A 16,832-nucleotide genomic window follows, 5' to 3' on the forward strand; every position below is an offset into this window, starting at 1 on the left:
TATTAGCTACAACTTGATGGGCACCGCCAACAATGCCCTGAAGACCCCCGACTTGTACTTTACTTGGTGCATGACCAAGGGAGTACGTGTTCACTTGGGCTACTGGTTAGCCCAAGCCTGCCATCAAGTAACAGCCAACCCTTCTCGACACCTTTACACATGCCACCTTCTAGGGGCTTACCTGCAACGCAACGTTATTATGAAGATCCACAAGTCCTGCAGAGAAGTAAAGATGTGTTTACCCCCGGAGGTTTTCAACGTGGACTACTTTTTCAATAAGGGGCTGCTCATTACACAGGGAAGGGACGTGTGCTTTTACGAGGTAGGTAAGTCGGAGGGGCAGATGAAGCAGGAGCCTGAGATGGTGGAAGCGAAGGATACTGCTGACATGGAAGCAGGAGCTGGGTTTGAAGTAGAAGAAGTGAGGAAGGAAATTGGATGGATGAGGTCAGAAATGAAGATGGTTCGAGAGGAGATAGTGGCCCTTCGGGGTAAAGGTAGGGACAGTGTTGAGGTTGAAAGAGTCAGAAAGTTAATTGAGGAGGTGAAGAATGAGGTAGAGAATGTGAGGAAGGAGGTAATCGGTGTAAGAAAAGAAGTGACGGAAATACGGAAGGAAATGGGGAAAGGTAGAGATGAGGTCGTAGCCCTGAAGGGGCGTATCACCGACCTAGTAGCAGAATCGTCACGGCACTCCGACAAAATGGCGGAGGGTATCTCAGTAATGATGACAATGGCGAAGTGGCTTAGAGCAAGGCTCCCAGAGACACCGAAGGAACTTCCTGGACCTAGTGGCGGTTCCAAGACGCCGGGTCAAGGGAGTCTATCTATCCAGAAGCCGCCGCAAGCCCCAAGGCCTCAGACCACCCCATCTTCCTCCAGGCCCGTGATTTTGAAGAAAACCGTACCCCGACCAGCTGAGGAGCAGAAGGAAACGCCGGAGTCACCGGCACGAAAGAAAGCTAAAGTGACCCAATAGACAGTGCCGCCCAGGTCTGGCTCCCGCGGGGGCCAGACCCGAATTGAATCCCCCCCAAAAACCCAAGTAATTTTTACGGGGCCAGACCCGAATTGAATCCCCCCAAAAACCCAAGTAATTTTTACTTTTCGTTTTTTGTCTTTTTTTTTTCTTTATGCACCAGCATGCTTCGTGTTTTGTATATGTGTGTTGTACCTTCCCACACATAGCCCAATCTCTGGTCTAAGTGTGAGAAGGGTTTGTCTGGTCGTTGCCTGTTTTGTTTCTTTTGAGTTGCGCCTTCTCCCACTTAGCCCGATGTTTGGTCTAAGTGTGAGAAGTTCACTTTGCTTGTTCGTTTTTTTATTTTATTTTATGTTTCTGTCTGATGTGCGCACTTCCCCGTTCCCCCCTTCACTAGGTTAGCTTGGGGACAAGCTCGAGTGAAGTGGGAGGGGGGGGGAGTAAGTGTGGTGTTTGTTTGTGTCTTAGAGTTTTTAGGTTGTGTGTTTCGCATGAGCTAGTGAAATAATAAGGCAGGTTTCCCTTAGTGAGAGCGAATGAAGAGAGAACGCATGTCAACTTTGACACCTTCTTCCTTAATAAACTAAAAGCGGTCTGAATGAAGTTAGGACGATGGAAAAAAGCCTTAGATAGCCTAGCTGTGCAGCCCTACTATAAGAGCGAGTTACAAGCCTAAACACTTTTTGTGCTAACAAGTAAAATGGGCTGCCACTCGGTGCTTAGGGAGTAGAGTATAAAGGAGAAAAAAATGGGTTATGGAGGTATAAGCTGGACGAAGTCCAGAAAAATGAGGTATAAGCTGGACGAAGTCCAGGGGAGGAATAAAAAGATGAAAAGATAATTTTGGAGGAATAAGCTGGACGAAGTCCAGAGAGAAAAAAAGAGGAAAACAATCCCAACGGCAGGAAGCAATTGCATCCCGACCCAGGAAATCAAAAAAAAGGGGGGGGAAAGAGAGAAGTAAGAAGGAAAAAAACTCTCATAACCCGACGCATCAGTGGTATAACTTTAACTGTGGAGCGTTTTGATCCTAACATCCCTGGTGAGGAATGAGTGATCAAGCGAACCTAACAGCTGGGGAATCAATAGGCTATCTTGACGACTGGCGGATCGTTTAGGTCGAAGAGGGAAGGGGGAGGATTTGAAGACTGTAAACGATCGGATTGAAATTAAGCTTGTGGGGACGGTTGCCTAAAAATTTAAACTAGTTCATGCTTATCTGTCATGTTTGTTGTGTTTTGTTTGTGTGTTGTTTTCTTTCATGAGTCTGTAATTGTCTAGGTCTAGGAGTTTTTTTTAGAATCATAATTGGGAACCGTGCATTGAATTCGCCTTATGTCATTTTTTTTGTCTTTCATGCTTGAGGACAAGCATGGTTTAAGTGTGAGCAGTTTGATAAGGCTAATTTCATGCATAGGTCTAGGGCTTTAATTCGTAAAATTTCATGCATAGGTCTAGGGCATTGATAAGGCTATTTAAGCCAGGTGTGTGAAGATTTTCGCCAGGTCCAGCGAAGGAGGAAGACAGTTGCGTGGACCTAGGAAGAAGGCGAAAGAATGGACATTATGCGGAAAATTGCTCGACGGAGGAAGCCTCAGAGTTGAAGGGTAGAATAGAGATTTCTACGAAGACTCTAGAAGGCTATGTCCGCGTCTATAAAAGGGAGAAGCATGCACGCTGGAGGGACCTTCTCGGTGGAGGCCTCACTAACAGCCTGTAGCTTAGTTCATTTTTCACACAGTTGGGTTCTAATTCGTGGGAGATTCAGGGTTCGCACTGGGGGTTTGCATTTAGTTTTCGAGCTAGTATTTGTGGGTTGTAACACCGTCCTTCTATGTGGGCGAAGAAACAATTTGTTTTCCGTTTTCGTTTCCGCTGAATTTGCCAAGCTTCGCTGTTCGAAGCTTGGTCCTCTTTAATTTCTGGATATTTCTCTGTTTAATGCAAGTTTAGTTTTCGTTTATGCCGATTGAGTTTATTTCTGTTGGTTGAATGTGTTTATTTGAATTCTGGAGTTGGATTGTTGGAGTTGGATTGTTTTCTGAATTTATTGCAGGTTGATGGTTAGATCTGGGAGAATGGGGTGTGTTTGCGGACGAATCGGAGTGTTGTCTTGCTGATGTTGTTAGATTGTCTATAGTTTTTGGAATTCGGAGTCGATCGTTGTAGATCTGTGAATCTGGAGTTATGGAGTTGATTACGGCTGTTGTTGGGTTCGGATTGCTTGGATCCGGAGTGGATTAAGTATCCGACGTAATCTGAACAGAGTTGGTTTAATTTTTATGCCTAGCTTACGTGTTTTCATTTCATTCCATCAAGTTTACGTAGATCTGAGTTATTTCCGGTTAGTTGCAAGTTTCCGATGACCGGACTTCTATATTCTGTTCGAATCCAGGTATGTGCTCTGTTTTCTGCATTTGCGCATCTGAATCTGCTAGGAAATTGCATGAGATGTCAGTGGGAGCATTAGTTTGTTATCTGCAGCTTTTACCGTACTTGATAAATCTGGAGCCATGGTCCCCACTGTTTTACTTCTTTTGTCTAGTCGTAATTAGTTAGTCGTTACACGCTCTAGGAAGTAATTGTTTCATTGATTGATGTCTGATTTTATAAGTTTTCTGTGTCCTAGGTCTAGCAGTTAAATTCCGTGCCTAGGTCTAAAGTTAGGTAAAGTTCTCAACCCTTTAGCGTGGCAGCAGCCGCTTGTCCCAAGGTCTCTTGACACTACCGTACGAATCCATCTCTGTGGGATCGACCCCACTTCCCTATACTAATTCATAGTATTCGGGTTGAAGGATTTATTTTTGAAGGGGAGGCGAGTGTGTCCAACGACAAAAACACTACAATTCTCTTGAGTTCCTGGACCCAGTGATCCAGGGGATTCAAGGAGCGTGGTGTCTAGACCGAGCTTTTTGTTGATTATCACTGAGCACACTTGTCTATCTTATCACGCGAGAGCTAGAGGCAAATATACACAGTACAGTAACCCTGTACAGCAATTCGCTAGATCAGCCAAATACACTTCACACACCAAAGGAGGTACAATTCCGTCATCGACGTCCTCACTGCAGAGTACGATTGTCCCAATAGGTTGAAATCCAAGAAAAGCTGAACCAGGCGTAGAATTTGGTCATTAAAGTGGATGGACCGAGAGAGGGTGGATGCAAATTCCCCTGAGGCAAGGTGAGTTAACTCCGCCCACGCTTCCTGGGGTTCGAATTCCAAATGCCTACGGGGAATCCCCCGCTACGCCATTCTGACCCGATCGCATCCTCTAGGCTGCACAATCCCAACCTCACTGTCCACTCGATTAGACTCATACTAATTTCCCCTCCAAATAACCAGAAACTGATAGAGACCTCATCTAGGTCCGTTGTGACCCTGAACCTGAAAGTCTTAAAGAACTCCTTCGCGAGCCGAACACTGACGTTCGGGTTTCCGTTCTCCAACAACCACTCAAATCCTAATGCATGTACATAGGAAAGAAACCGATCGCGGGCTCCTAATTCATCTAAAGAAGGAAGATGTAATACCTTCCTGTTTTTCACCTGCTTGCTCCCTTCATCTCTGCTATTGAAAACCTTCTGGAGCTTACTAGAATCAATCAACTTCATGTCCTCCACCAGATCGTCAGTGAGCTTTACCGTCCATCGCTTGTATCGGAGTCTCTCCCGCAGGAGGATGCAAAAGCTCCCGATGATCGTCTGGGAGTTGTTGCTCATTGTACTCCTCATCCTCCATGGATGTATCGCTGTCCGATTCTGATTCTTCGCTGACAGCATACTCGCTATCACTCTGCTCCCGGTGGCTTGGTGGGGTTCCTTGAGCGGGTTCAGTAAGTACCACTCCTATGTTCACCGCGCGTCGTTTCATTCCGCTGGGTTTCCTTTGCAAAAGGGCCTTCCCTTTTCGCTTTCTCTCGGCTTGATACCTGGCTTCCTGTCCATCATCCTCTTCTTCCTCTGCTTCGGGTTCCTTTTCAGCTTGTTGTGAAGATTTATCCTGGGCAGTAGGATTGGTCTCTCCGCTAGTACGGATATCGTTGGTTTCTTGCTCCTCATGGCCTACTGAGAGAGGACGTCGATGACGGAATTGTTCAGACCCTCAGCCATCCCGTCAGCCTCTTCACCTTGGCCACTTGGTGTCGGAGAGACTTCTCCTGCCTCCACTGCAGTATCCTTTATGTCAGTAGTGGGTAAAGACTTCTCCCCAGGTTTTGTGGGAGTCGCCCTTTCCTCTTCGCTCAGGATCTCCACCGGATCTGCCTCTGTGTTAGGCTTCGCCTTACTAGCCTCCCACTTGCCCAAGCATCTTTGCGACACTCTTTGAGGTTTCGATCGTACCCCCTTCTGGTCTCCTTTCAACACTAACTTTCTCTTCACCGCCTTTGGTTTTATTACGGGTGGTACTACTGGTTCCGATGCTGCCATGCTTGCCACTGTCTCCTTCTGAGCAGTATGCCCCTCACCTGCCCCCTTTTCTTCCTGGGGGGTTTCTGACTTCTCTTATACCCCTCCTCCTACTGTCCCAGATGTGAGGTCCGACCCCTCAACCATCCCCGGCAGCGTCATCTTCCCTCTGGTTTACTCCATCCAGAATCGCCTAAAATTCTTCGTCCGTCATGAGGCCCTGTTTCCTGGCCGTCTCATTCAGATCTATGTCCTCTCTCGCCACTCCTTGAGGAATCGGCTCTGCTGTCGGCGTCGTCTCTGTTTCGCCGCCCTCTTCTTGGGTTTTCTGTTCCTGACTTATCCTCACTTCATGTTCTTCAGGGCTGGAGTCGTAATGGGCAGCGATGGCGTCGAGATCCACCGAATCAGGTTCTGAGGTCTCCGGTAGCACTGTCGCCAAGGGAGGTTCTTCCTCCGATTGTACTCTGGTATGACTAACCGGCTCAGGCGGAGCTTCTGTGGTTACGGCTCCTGCGCCCCTCATTTGACCAAAACCGGCCAACGCAGCTGTCCAGTCCCGATTAGGGTCTTGTTGTTGAAGAAACTCCACCATGGCGTCCAAAGAAATCATGGGCGGCGGTGGAATAGCCGGCGCCGGTGGTTGCTGCTGTGGTGGTGGGCTTGGCGGTCGCTCTTCCGTTGATACTGGAACTTCTTCCCTAAGGATCGGGGTAGCTTTGACCTTCTTTGCCCAGGCTTTCTTCCCCATGGTTTAGAACTGTGGCTTCTTGAGTGAAAGTGGGTGGTGATTTGTGGAGTGACGGTGGAAAATTTGTTCGCAGAGAGAAAATTCGAGGGTTTGTGAAGTGAGAAATGAGAGAGACGGTTCAGTTATGGGGGTATAATGGGACGAGCTCAACTCTGCTGCGGTTGCTGATGCTACCAAGAAGGATGCTTCTTCTTCATCCAAGAAGTAGAGAGGTTGACTACTTCTAATAGAGATGCATTTTAAATTATTTCACTCCACATTTTTACTGCTTTGAGTCATTTTACTTTCTATGTTTGTTTACGTTTATCTATTAATAATACATAAGTATGTCCTTTTTTTTATATATATTTCGACTCCTTATTATGATGAATATATCAGCTCTGTCTGGTCCTTGTTAAACTAGATCTCAAGTCATTGCTTTTTCCATCAAATTGCAACTTTTGTAAGGTCAAGTTAAAATATCCGAATAAAATACTAATAAAGTCCACAATTCGTTAAAAAAGGTGTACATAAATGTAGTTCTTAAATGTGATACTATAATTTTAACTTACTCCAATAAAGAATCCATGTGAAACTGTTGATCCAGCCAAAGCAATTCAAGAATCGTTCTACTCAAATCATACTCTTGAGACAAGAAGAAAGTAAAGAAGGCATAAGCATCAATTCTTCAACAGTGGTAGATTGTAAAGTGAAAGCATGAAACTAGTATCTACTCTTTCTCCATTCTACTGTCATTTCCAATATCCATTCCCTCTAGTCTAGTAGTATATTTTTCATTAGAACAATTCTAATTATACATATTATTTGTTATAACAAGCATTAATTAAAATAAAACTACATGTGGTCTCTACTATTAGTGGTCTCTTAATACATGGAATGTCCTCCCAATAGTATTATTTGGGACTGTAAAACTTAATATCCCTATTAATAATGCAATAAATTCATATTAATTATAAGGATTTTTGTTAAGGTTGGGTGACATAATTTTTATAGTATCACATTCCAGACGCATTGAATGGTTCTCGGTTAATTTAACTGTAAATCGCTAAGTGTATCGGTTTAGATTTTTAAAAGTACTACTACAAAAATTAATTTTATCACATCATTCATTCATTGTTTTATTAGAAATTAAAAAGAATGAAAACTAAAAATAAGATATATTCATTACATGGGCTTCAACTAAACTTTCGTCTAATCAACATCTAAACTTTTGATTCAATATAAATATGAGTATTCACTTTTAAAATGGTAGCCCAAGTATATAACTACTACTTAGATAAACCCAAAACCTTAAATCCTCATTTTTATTTTAAAGCCCAAACACAAATTTACCTTTCTTCCTCACCCGCCGATCGAGTCGCACCGTGCGGGAAGCTCAGACCAACACAGGTTTCTCCGCCTCGACGCTGCTCTCAACCTTCTCTCACACTCTGATTCCGGTACAAGCTGAATGAATTTTTAATTTCAATTTCTGCTGGCGGATTATCTAAACAAATGCCTCACTTTATTTTTGCTTCTGATGATATTGCATAAATTTTCCCGAAGGGGCTATACATTTTTTTAATTTTAATATTTCTGTAGTTGCAAAGTAAGAATTCGATTCAAAATTTTTAGGAATTTGAAATGTCTTATTTCTGAGCTGTGACTACAAAAATTTCTGCACCTTAGAATCAGAGTGATTTCCAGATTTTGGTTTCTAAGAATTGGCGGTTCACTAAGTTTTAAATTTATCAGTTCTTTGTGACTGTTATCGTTTATATCAATAGCTAGGATATTGATTTCCATATTTTGTTTTTAAATTGCAACTCTGTAAATTCAAGTGATTCCATCTCAGAACAAATAACTTTAATCAAGCCTACTTAGGTCTGTGTTGATGAAGTAATAGAATTTCTTCTTTTTTCGCTCTTTAGATTTGGCCAAGGCAGTTTTAGAGAACCACAGTCAAAATCTATCTCGTTGCACTTGCCAATCATTTTACCTAGATTCTGTGCTGTACTTATTTTATGCATCTTCTTGACATATACTGTTAATAGAGTTTGTTTTTTCCTATTTTTCTGTGCAAGTGAAAACAGGTTGAGGTGTTTAATACCATGAGTGTGAGATGGCCAAGGTTTTTGACACCAACTTATCTCTCACAGCTAATACGTAGCCAGAGAAACCCATTAAAGGCTTTGGATATTTTCAATGAAGCTAAGACTAGGTATCCAAGTTACCGCCATAATGGTCCCGTATATGCTACCATGATCAGAATGCTTGGAGGCTCGGGGAGATTGACTGAGATGAAAGAAGTCGTTAATCAGATGAAAAAGGACTCTTGTGAATGCCAAGATTCGCTCTTTGCCGACATAATCGGAACTTATGCTAGTGCTGGTTTGTTTGATGAAGCTTTTTCTCTGTTCAATAGTCTTTCTGAATTTAACTGTGTGATATATACAGAGTCTTTTAATACTCTGTTGGAGATAATGGTGAAGGAATCCAAGCTAGAAACATGTTATCAGTTTTTTGTGGAGAATTGTCATGGTTGGGAGATCAAGTCTCGAGCCCGTCCCTTGAAATTGTTGATGACTTCTCTTTGTCAGATGCATCGTTCAGATCTTGCACTGCATGTTTTCCAAGAAATGGGCCATCAGTGGTGCTATCCCGATAGGGATACATATCGGATCTTGATGAAGGGTTTGTGTGAAGACAAAAGATTTGTTGAGGCAACTCATTTGTTGTATTCTATGTTTTGGAGGGTTTCTCAGAAGGGTTGTGGTTCTGATGTGTCTGTATACAGAATGCTATTGGAGTCTCTATGTGACAATGGACACGCTGGTCCTTTCGTCGGGGATACTTTCAAGAACACTTCATCACTAACATCGAATTTGATTTCTGTTCGACGCACGTCAGCATATGACTTCTGCCTATCTTGAGCTTCCTTGATCCTTGCGCGGATTTGACGCACAATTTTGGTCATTTCCTTTATAGCGTCGGGTCCTAACATCTTCCTCTCGCCAACTTCATCCCAATAGAGTGGGGATTGACACTTCCTACCATACAAGGCTTCATACGGAGCCATATCGATATTCGCTTGGTAGCTATTGTTGCAGGCGAATTCAACCAACTGTAGAACAGTTTCCCAACTTTCCCCTCGATTTAAATAAAGGTCATACAAAAATTTGGGATGTTACATCCTTCCCCTCTTAACAGGAATTTCGTTCCGAAATTTTAACCGTTTCACAAAAATAACTCTTGGTATTTTTCCGTCATACTATCTTCTAACTCCCACGTGGCTTCCTCGGGACCATGGTGTTTCCACAACACTTTCACGGACGCTGTCGACTTATTTCGCAACTCGCTTGGTAGCTATTGTTGTAGGCGAATTCAACCAACGGTAGAACAGTTTCCCAACTTTCCCCTCGATCTAAGACAACGGCTCGTAGCATATCCTCAAGCGTTTGAATCGTCCTCTCTGACTGCCCGTCTGATTGTGGGTGATAAGCAGTGCTGAAGTTCAATTGCGTGCCCAATTCTCGTTGCAAACTCATCCAAAACTTTGATGTGAACATCGTATCGCGGTTGGACACAATGGTCTTTGGCACCCCATGCAAACGCGCAATCTCATTCACGTAGAGCTTTGCTGACTTGTCCGCGCAATAAGTAATTCGAATTGGTAAAAAGTGCGGGCTTTTAATTAGTCGATCGATGATCACCAAATCGCAGCGTTGCCCTTTTGTGACGTTGGCAAACCCGTCGCGAAGTCCATGGCTAGATGCTCCCACTTCCATTCGGGAATTTCAAGCGGTTGCAATTTCCCATATGGCCGTTGGTGTAAGGCCTTCACTTGTTGACATGCTAGACATCGCCCCGCATACGACGCTACGTCTCCTTTCATTCCATTCCACCAAAAACGTTGCTTCAAATCTCGATACATCTTCGTACTTCCGGGGTGAGCAGTGTAAGGCGTGTCGTGCGCTTCACTCAAAATCTCATCTTTTAGCGCCTCATCGCTCGGCCCACACCGTATGTCAAAGCATTATCTGCCTCCTCACGGTAATGATCGAGCTTCTCGGCTCTCATCTTTACACGTAATTCTTCCAACCTCTCATCACGTCGTTGGGCTTCTATGAGCTTGGTTCTCAAATCTGGCTCAATCACAAGCGTCGCTATACTTCCTCCTACTGTCTCGAGCGCTTTTACTATTTCCAATCTCATTATGTCGAATTCGCGAATCAACGCTTCCTCTTGCATTAGGAAATAAGCTAGTTGAGGTTGGTTCTTCCTACTCAAAGCATCGGCGACTACGTTCGCCTTGCCCGGATGATAGTGAATACCACAGTCATAATCTTTCACGACCTCTAACCAACGTCGATGTTGCATGTTTAGCTCCTTCTGCTTGAAGAAGTATTTGAGACTCTTGTGATCCGTATATATCTCACGTCTCACTCCATAGAGATGGTGTCTCCAAATTTTCAGTGCAAGCACCACTGCTGTTAACTCCAAATCATGAGTCGGAAAATTCAATTCATTCGGTCTCAACTGTCGGGAAGAGTATGCTATCACTTTCCCATCTTGCATCAACACGCATTCAAGTCCTACTTTTGATGCATCAGTATAGACAGCGAAGTCTTTGTCGGTTGCCGGCACGGCTAAAACCGGTGCTGTCGTCAACTTCTCCTTCAATAGTTGGAAACTCGCCTCGCACTCCGGCCTCCAAACCACTTTGATTCCCTTCTTTAGCAGTTGTGTCATGGGTCTCGTGATTTTAGAGAATCCTTCAATGAAACGTCGATAGTATCCCGTCAATCCCAAGAAACTGCGGATTTCACTCGGCGTTTTCGGCGATTTCCAATTCTGCACAACCTCGACCTTTGCTGGGTCTACTTGAATCCCATTTCCCGTCACAACATGAAAGTTCACTCGAGTCAACCAAAACTCACACTTACTAAACTTGGCATAAATCTTCTCCTTTCGCGATGTTTCCAACACTGTTTGTAGATGCTATCCATGTTCCTCCTCGTTCTTCGAATATACTAAAACTTCGTCGATGAAGACTAGCACGAACTTGTCGAGATACTCATCGAAAACTCGGTTCATCAAGTCCATGAAGACGGCTGGGGCGTTGGTCAGCCCAAATGGCATCACGACGTATTCATAATGGCCATAACGAGTGCGAAAACCAGTCTTAGGCACATCCTCTCGTCGGACCTTTAGTTGATGATATCCCGACCTCAAGTCCATTTCGAAAATACGCCCGCTCCTTGAAGTTGGTCAAACAAATCATCAATCCTCGGCAGTGGATACTTATTCTTCAAGGTCATCTTGTTGAGCTCACGATAGTCGATGCACATCCTCATCGTTCCATCCTTTTTCTTTGCGAACAACACAGTCGCTCCCCACGGTGACACGCTAGGCCGAATAAATCCCAAATCTAGCAGTTCTTGCAACTAGATCTTCAACTCTGCCAACTCTTTAGGGGCCACTCGGTATGACGCCTTTGATACTGGTGCAGACCCTGGTTCCAAATCAATAGTGAACTGTACTTGTCTGTCGGGTGGCGGTCCAGGCAAAGCTTCGAGAAACACATTGGGAAAATCTCGTACTACTGCCACGTCTCCCACTTTTAAATCCTTCTTTTCCTATCCGTTCAAGTACCCAAGATACGCCGGACGCCCTTTCCTTATCATCGCGGTTGCTTGCAATGCGGAGATTATGGAGGTTCGTCGGTTCATGGAGATCCCATATAAGATAGTCGGCTCCTTCCCGGGGCTTGAAAAGAAATCTGCATCCCTTTACAGTGAATCGTCGCGTGGTTCTCGGCAAGCCAATCCATTCCCAAAATTATGTCAACGCTCTCCAAGGCATGACGTGTAAAAGTCGAGCTACTACTCTTAACTCTCCTAATACAAACTTAAGTCAAACAGTCTTAACTTGGATATGAACCGATTTTGAAATATAACAATTGGTTATGATCATCCCCACGGAGCTTGAAAGAACATAAGATAGGTCATGAATATTGGATGAAATCAAATAAATGTCAATTCTCATAGTAGGCTACCAAAAGATAATTCAGCTGTTCGACCAAATTTGGAAGGTCCACACATTAATGGATAATTACTTAAAGAGTTGAGGATAAAAAGGATTAGTTGCGCAAGGATTGAGAAATGTAGGCAGTTGTCACAAAGCAGTACATATCATGGTTCAACGAAAATCTTAATATGGAATGATAGATTCACGGATTCATAAGTTTGTGAAAGACAACCAAAGTCAAAGGGGCTTTTGAAAAAAAAATCAAGTGTATTAAGTTTGTTAAGGCAAGGTACAAAATGTAGGCCTTAACTTCGTTTTGTAGAAAGAAAGGTCCTATTATAGAAAGGATACATATAGTGGAACATAACCAAAAGAATTTCACTCTGTAAGAAAGAACTTTGACACAGACATGATTACAAAATAAAAAGCTGAAAATAATAGTTCGAAGAAGAATATCCCATAGAAAGCATGTCTGTGAAATGTGAACATATTGAAGGAAATAACTGCAAGCAGCCTTAGGGATGAAGTTTAATAGCAAAGGCTCACAAGTTCAAAATATTGTTCGTAAATAATAGGTCAAGGAAGACTACAATCAATCCAGGTATCCAAAGCTATGAAGGCAACTCCACTTTCCAAGGGCTGAAAGTGAGTTATGACTCAATGGATGAAAAGGAATAATATGCGTTACTTGCAAAGAGTGAGTGAAACAAGACGTTAAATAGACAAGGGCTCACGATTATTTGAAAGGTCCTGAAAGACAACTTCTTAGAATCCAAGTAAGAACTATTGAGTAGAATAGTTTGTTCTAGCTATTAAAGTCGCACTCTCTCGTTCATCTTTCGCAAGCCGGGACTGGTAACGTCGCTCTAAGAACTGTGGATTCCACGTTGAGATTCTTCATGTCATTGCCTCTAATAATGATAGTCGGAATCCATATCTTCATAAAATCCTTTGCATGTCATAATGACTATCCTCGTAGGACATTGTTATCATCCTCGTGCTCCTTAGCAGGGTATGAAGATCATCTCCATCATGTTGCCACTTATGCAAGATTACACTATACTAATTTAAATCGCGAGTATGATCGCTCGTCGTTGCATGAAAATATCTCTTAGCATCTTCTTGTCTCGCACCTTGACTTAAGCGCTTGCCTAAACTCTCATATTCTCGTTGCTCGGAAAAGCAATTGTTAAGTTTTCAACTTAAAACTATGATTCGCGCGGTCAACTAGGCTTATATTTTAGGTACTCTAAGTTCACAACACAATTCATCATCTCATAGATCATCATCTACTTCAATTTACGTCATTCATACCTCAAGATAAACACACCACATTTTCACATCCCATAGCAAAACACTTTCGAACTTCACATTATATTCAAAACTTTTGAAACAAAATTTCTTTACACTTTCACACTTTCCTAAAAATTTTCCACATCTCACTTTTAAAGTAAAAGTTTTGACTCAAACTAAATCGTAATTTCGCATCAACTTTCATCATTCGTATAAAACATTCCATAGAATAACACATCATACCTCGCACCTCATAACATACATAACATCACACTTCCACAACTCAATTTTCCAAACGAAGTAATTTTTTTATTTGTCGAAACTAAATTTTTTTTTTGAACAATTCATAAACACAACATTTTCCATTGATCAATTAATTTTCTCAAAAGAAAAAACTAACATATTTTCATTTAAAGTTCAAAGACATTTTTTCTCAAAAAGTTCCAACAACTTTCCACAGCATAAATATTTTTCCCACTAGAACAACTAGTCATTAATATTGCAAAACTCATAACACATTTGCATTCCAAACAAAACACTCATGCACTTCACATATATGTTTGAAACAACATTTTTAGATTACTCATCTTTTCTCAAAAAAATTTCAACATTCTCAAAACAACTCATTAATTCCCATCTTTCATGTAAAACACGCCATCTTCCCATAATCACATGCTTACGTCATAACACTTTCACACACGGCACATACTTAAGTCATCATGCCAATCTTGCTCATGTCTCACATAACCATACCATAACAATATCACATTCAAACATACAACACATGCTTAAATCATCTTCTCAATTCATGCTCATATTCCACATGTTCACACTATCACAACATTGTTTTCACCCATAATACACGCGTTTAAATCATCATGCTAACATTCAACATATGTATGTTATCATATCATTTATTCTCGAATTTCAACATGAAAATAACATCACATCATCACGTAATTACATGCTCATGCATTCTTTTGCCCAAAACATCCTCATCATATCGTCAATTTTATACATCGTTCACACATTTCATCAACAACTTAAAACATACCTCACTTTCCTTGGTTGAGCGTGATGCTTTGGATGTTGAGCCTTCGAGACACTTCTAGTCAATAAGGGTTCACTAATCTAGACTTAAGGTAAAAGAAGACTCTCGGACCAGAGCGAAAGAACGAAGCTCTGATACCACTTTGTCACGACCGCCCATACTAGGGGTACTACAAACGTGGTGATGGTTACCAACAATAACGACAACATACAAGGATGACAGTTTATGAAAACTCAATTAGCTTAAAGGAAGAAAATATTTTAGTTTAAAGAAGTTTAATGTTATAAGTTTACTATTAATTAGAAACGACTTATGACAGCTATTTTTAAAAAAAGAAGCGGAGAAAATAAATATTAAAATTCAATTAACTTCTAAAGAAACATTTAGTTTAAATCATGTAAACACCATTTTAAAGTAACATTATAAATACTCGTTTCAAAACCTAACACAACCAAACATGCTCAAACACAATACGAAAAAGATGAAAGTCTTGAGACCTAGTTCAAAATATAGCAGCGGAAATAAGGTTTAAAGAGAGTCGAAGATAACGCCTATGTATGAAGACACAACGCATCCTAAGTTTTTAGGCCTACTCAACATCCTCCGCAACATCCCGCTCAACCTGCATATAAAGAAAAAGAATATGCAGGGCTGAGTACTTGTTGTACTCAATGGGCTCATGCTGAAAACATTTTAATATAGTTATGTCATCCATACCAGTGATCTCGAGTTTTATATGTAGTAAGAAATATCACGAGAACACAAAAATATTTCAAGTCTGGCCAGACAATTTATCTCCCCACTTTTCACATCAATCCATCAATCACAATCATCATATCACAGTGCGACGAAAGTGTGGCCACACTATTCGCCCACGAGACCGGCCGACTAGCAAGGACGGCTCACGATCCCACCAGTGTACACAGCCTGATAGGGTTTGCGGCCCTACTCAGACCCGAATTCGTTTCACAACATAGCCATATAACCTAACCAGTGTTGTTAATTTGGCGCTCGGGTTGCTCGGGTCGCCCAGGTCGAGACCATGACCGCCACAACATGGGTGGGTTGATCGAGATGCATGGGTCGCGCTGGGTCGGTTGGGTCGGCGGGGTCGAGCGTTTCGGGTGGGTTCGAGCGTTTCGGCTACAGTGTTTCTGCGTTTTTTTTTACAGAGATTGAAGGAAGGGCTGAAGGAAGATGATGGAGAAGAGAGAGGAGAGAGGAGTATAATTATGAGCCTTGGGAATAGAGTACATCATTTGTCACTATTCATTTGTTTAGTGGGATTAGGAATATATAAAAAATTGATATAGTTTATCTCATTTTTTAGGCAGCAATAAAAATATTATTTTACCAAATTTTTGATTAGTTAAATTAAATTCAATATATTTACATGGATATATTGTCAATCCAATGTTTGGAGTATAATTTAATGGTGGAAAATGAGTATATTATTTTAGGAATAAATTAATATTTGTTCTTCTACTATATACACGTTTCGAGATTCAAATTGTACTATTTAAAGTTTTATTATTTTATTTGTTTTATTATTTTATTTGTATAATAATCTATTGTATTAATCAAATTATTTATTAATTTTTCTGTAATTATTCCTCTCATATTTTATATAGGTTTGTCTACTAATACATATTCATTTATTTTTTACTAATTTTTAAAATAGATTTCACATTCCACTCCTATTTTATTATAAGTTAATACTACATACAAAATGACGCACATTTCATAACTTTTTTCTTTTGATATTTTCAGACAATGGTATCAATTATTTATTGTGTTATGACTTCTGAATTGTTTTGATATTTTGATCATTTCTATTTTCCACTTTATCTCTATTCACATGAACAGCGTCTACATTTATATTATTTGATATATTATAAACATTAGAGTAATATATTTATTTGATTTAATATTAAAAGGCAAAAAAATTAGCCCAGATTAGTGGGTCTCTCGACCCAGTCGACTCGTCGACCCGCGACCCGAATTTTCACCTTATCGACCCGGTGCGACCCTCGACCCTAACAACACTGAGCCTAACGGAGCAAGCTCAAACGAACTAGGCATCAGGCAACAATCTCATAAACCAAAAACAACATGGCATGACATAACAGTTAAACCACACTTATAACACCACAACATATTTTCAGAAAATAAGAGATTTGAAAGAGAAAGCCCACATCGTTCGCTTAACAAAATTCAATCCAACTTAAGGCAACTCTCGTTCCTTGTGCCCACGTACACACAAAATCCTTGACAACACCACAACATAAGTCAGCCTTGCACAAATTCATAATACTATGCATGTCCTATCGTTTCTCT

At 41.4% G+C, this 16,832-nt stretch overlaps 3 protein-coding genes across 3 annotated transcripts; 1 reads left to right on the top strand and 2 right to left on the bottom strand.

Annotated features, from left to right (window-relative positions):
- Positions 1-4,612: 4,612 nt before the first annotated feature.
- Positions 4,613-5,412, bottom strand: LOC121784189 (chromatin modification-related protein EAF7-like). Its single transcript, XM_042182356.1, has 2 exons — positions 5,112-5,412; positions 4,613-5,049 (listed from the first exon to the last, which is right to left on the bottom strand). Exons 1-2 carry the CDS (start codon positions 5,410-5,412, stop codon positions 4,613-4,615), a joined length of 738 nt encoding a protein of 245 aa, XP_042038290.1.
- Positions 5,413-5,584: 172 nt separating this feature from the next.
- On the bottom strand, positions 5,585-6,142 carry LOC121784190 (proline-rich AKT1 substrate 1-like). Its single transcript, XM_042182357.1, has one exon. It carries the CDS (start codon positions 6,140-6,142, stop codon positions 5,585-5,587), a length of 558 nt encoding a protein of 185 aa, XP_042038291.1.
- Positions 6,143-7,528: 1,386 nt separating this feature from the next.
- LOC121784191 (pentatricopeptide repeat-containing protein At1g05600-like) lies at positions 7,529-11,654 on the top strand. The gene is made up of 3 exons (XM_042182359.1): positions 7,529-7,581; positions 8,215-9,015; positions 11,598-11,654. The coding sequence occupies exons 2-3, from the start codon at positions 8,233-8,235 to the stop codon at positions 11,652-11,654; spliced, it is 840 nt and encodes a 279-aa protein (XP_042038293.1). The 5' UTR covers positions 7,529-7,581; positions 8,215-8,232.
- Positions 11,655-16,832: the final 5,178 nt, after the last annotated feature.

The sequence above is a fragment of the Salvia splendens genome, chromosome 21, assembly GCF_004379255.2.
Source record: "Salvia splendens isolate huo1 chromosome 21, SspV2, whole genome shotgun sequence".
Taxonomy (NCBI): Eukaryota; Viridiplantae; Streptophyta; class Magnoliopsida; order Lamiales; family Lamiaceae; genus Salvia; species Salvia splendens.

Coding starts and splice junctions, on each gene's coding strand:
- LOC121784189 (XM_042182356.1), bottom strand. CDS start 5,412: ATGGCAGCATCGGAACCAGTAGTACCACCCGTAATAAAACCAAAGGCG. Junction 5,050..5,111: donor TCCGACACCAAGTGGCCAAG/GTGAAGAGGCTG, acceptor GTCCTCTCTCAG/TAGGCCATGAGGAGCAAGAA.
- LOC121784190 (XM_042182357.1), bottom strand. CDS start 6,142: ATGGGGAAGAAAGCCTGGGCAAAGAAGGTCAAAGCTACCCCGATCCTT.
- LOC121784191 (XM_042182359.1), top strand. CDS start 8,233: ATGAGTGTGAGATGGCCAAGGTTTTTGACACCAACTTATCTCTCACAG. Junction 9,016..11,597: donor TAACATCGAATTTGATTTCT/GTTCGACGCACG, acceptor CCAACTCTTTAG/GGGCCACTCGGTATGACGCC.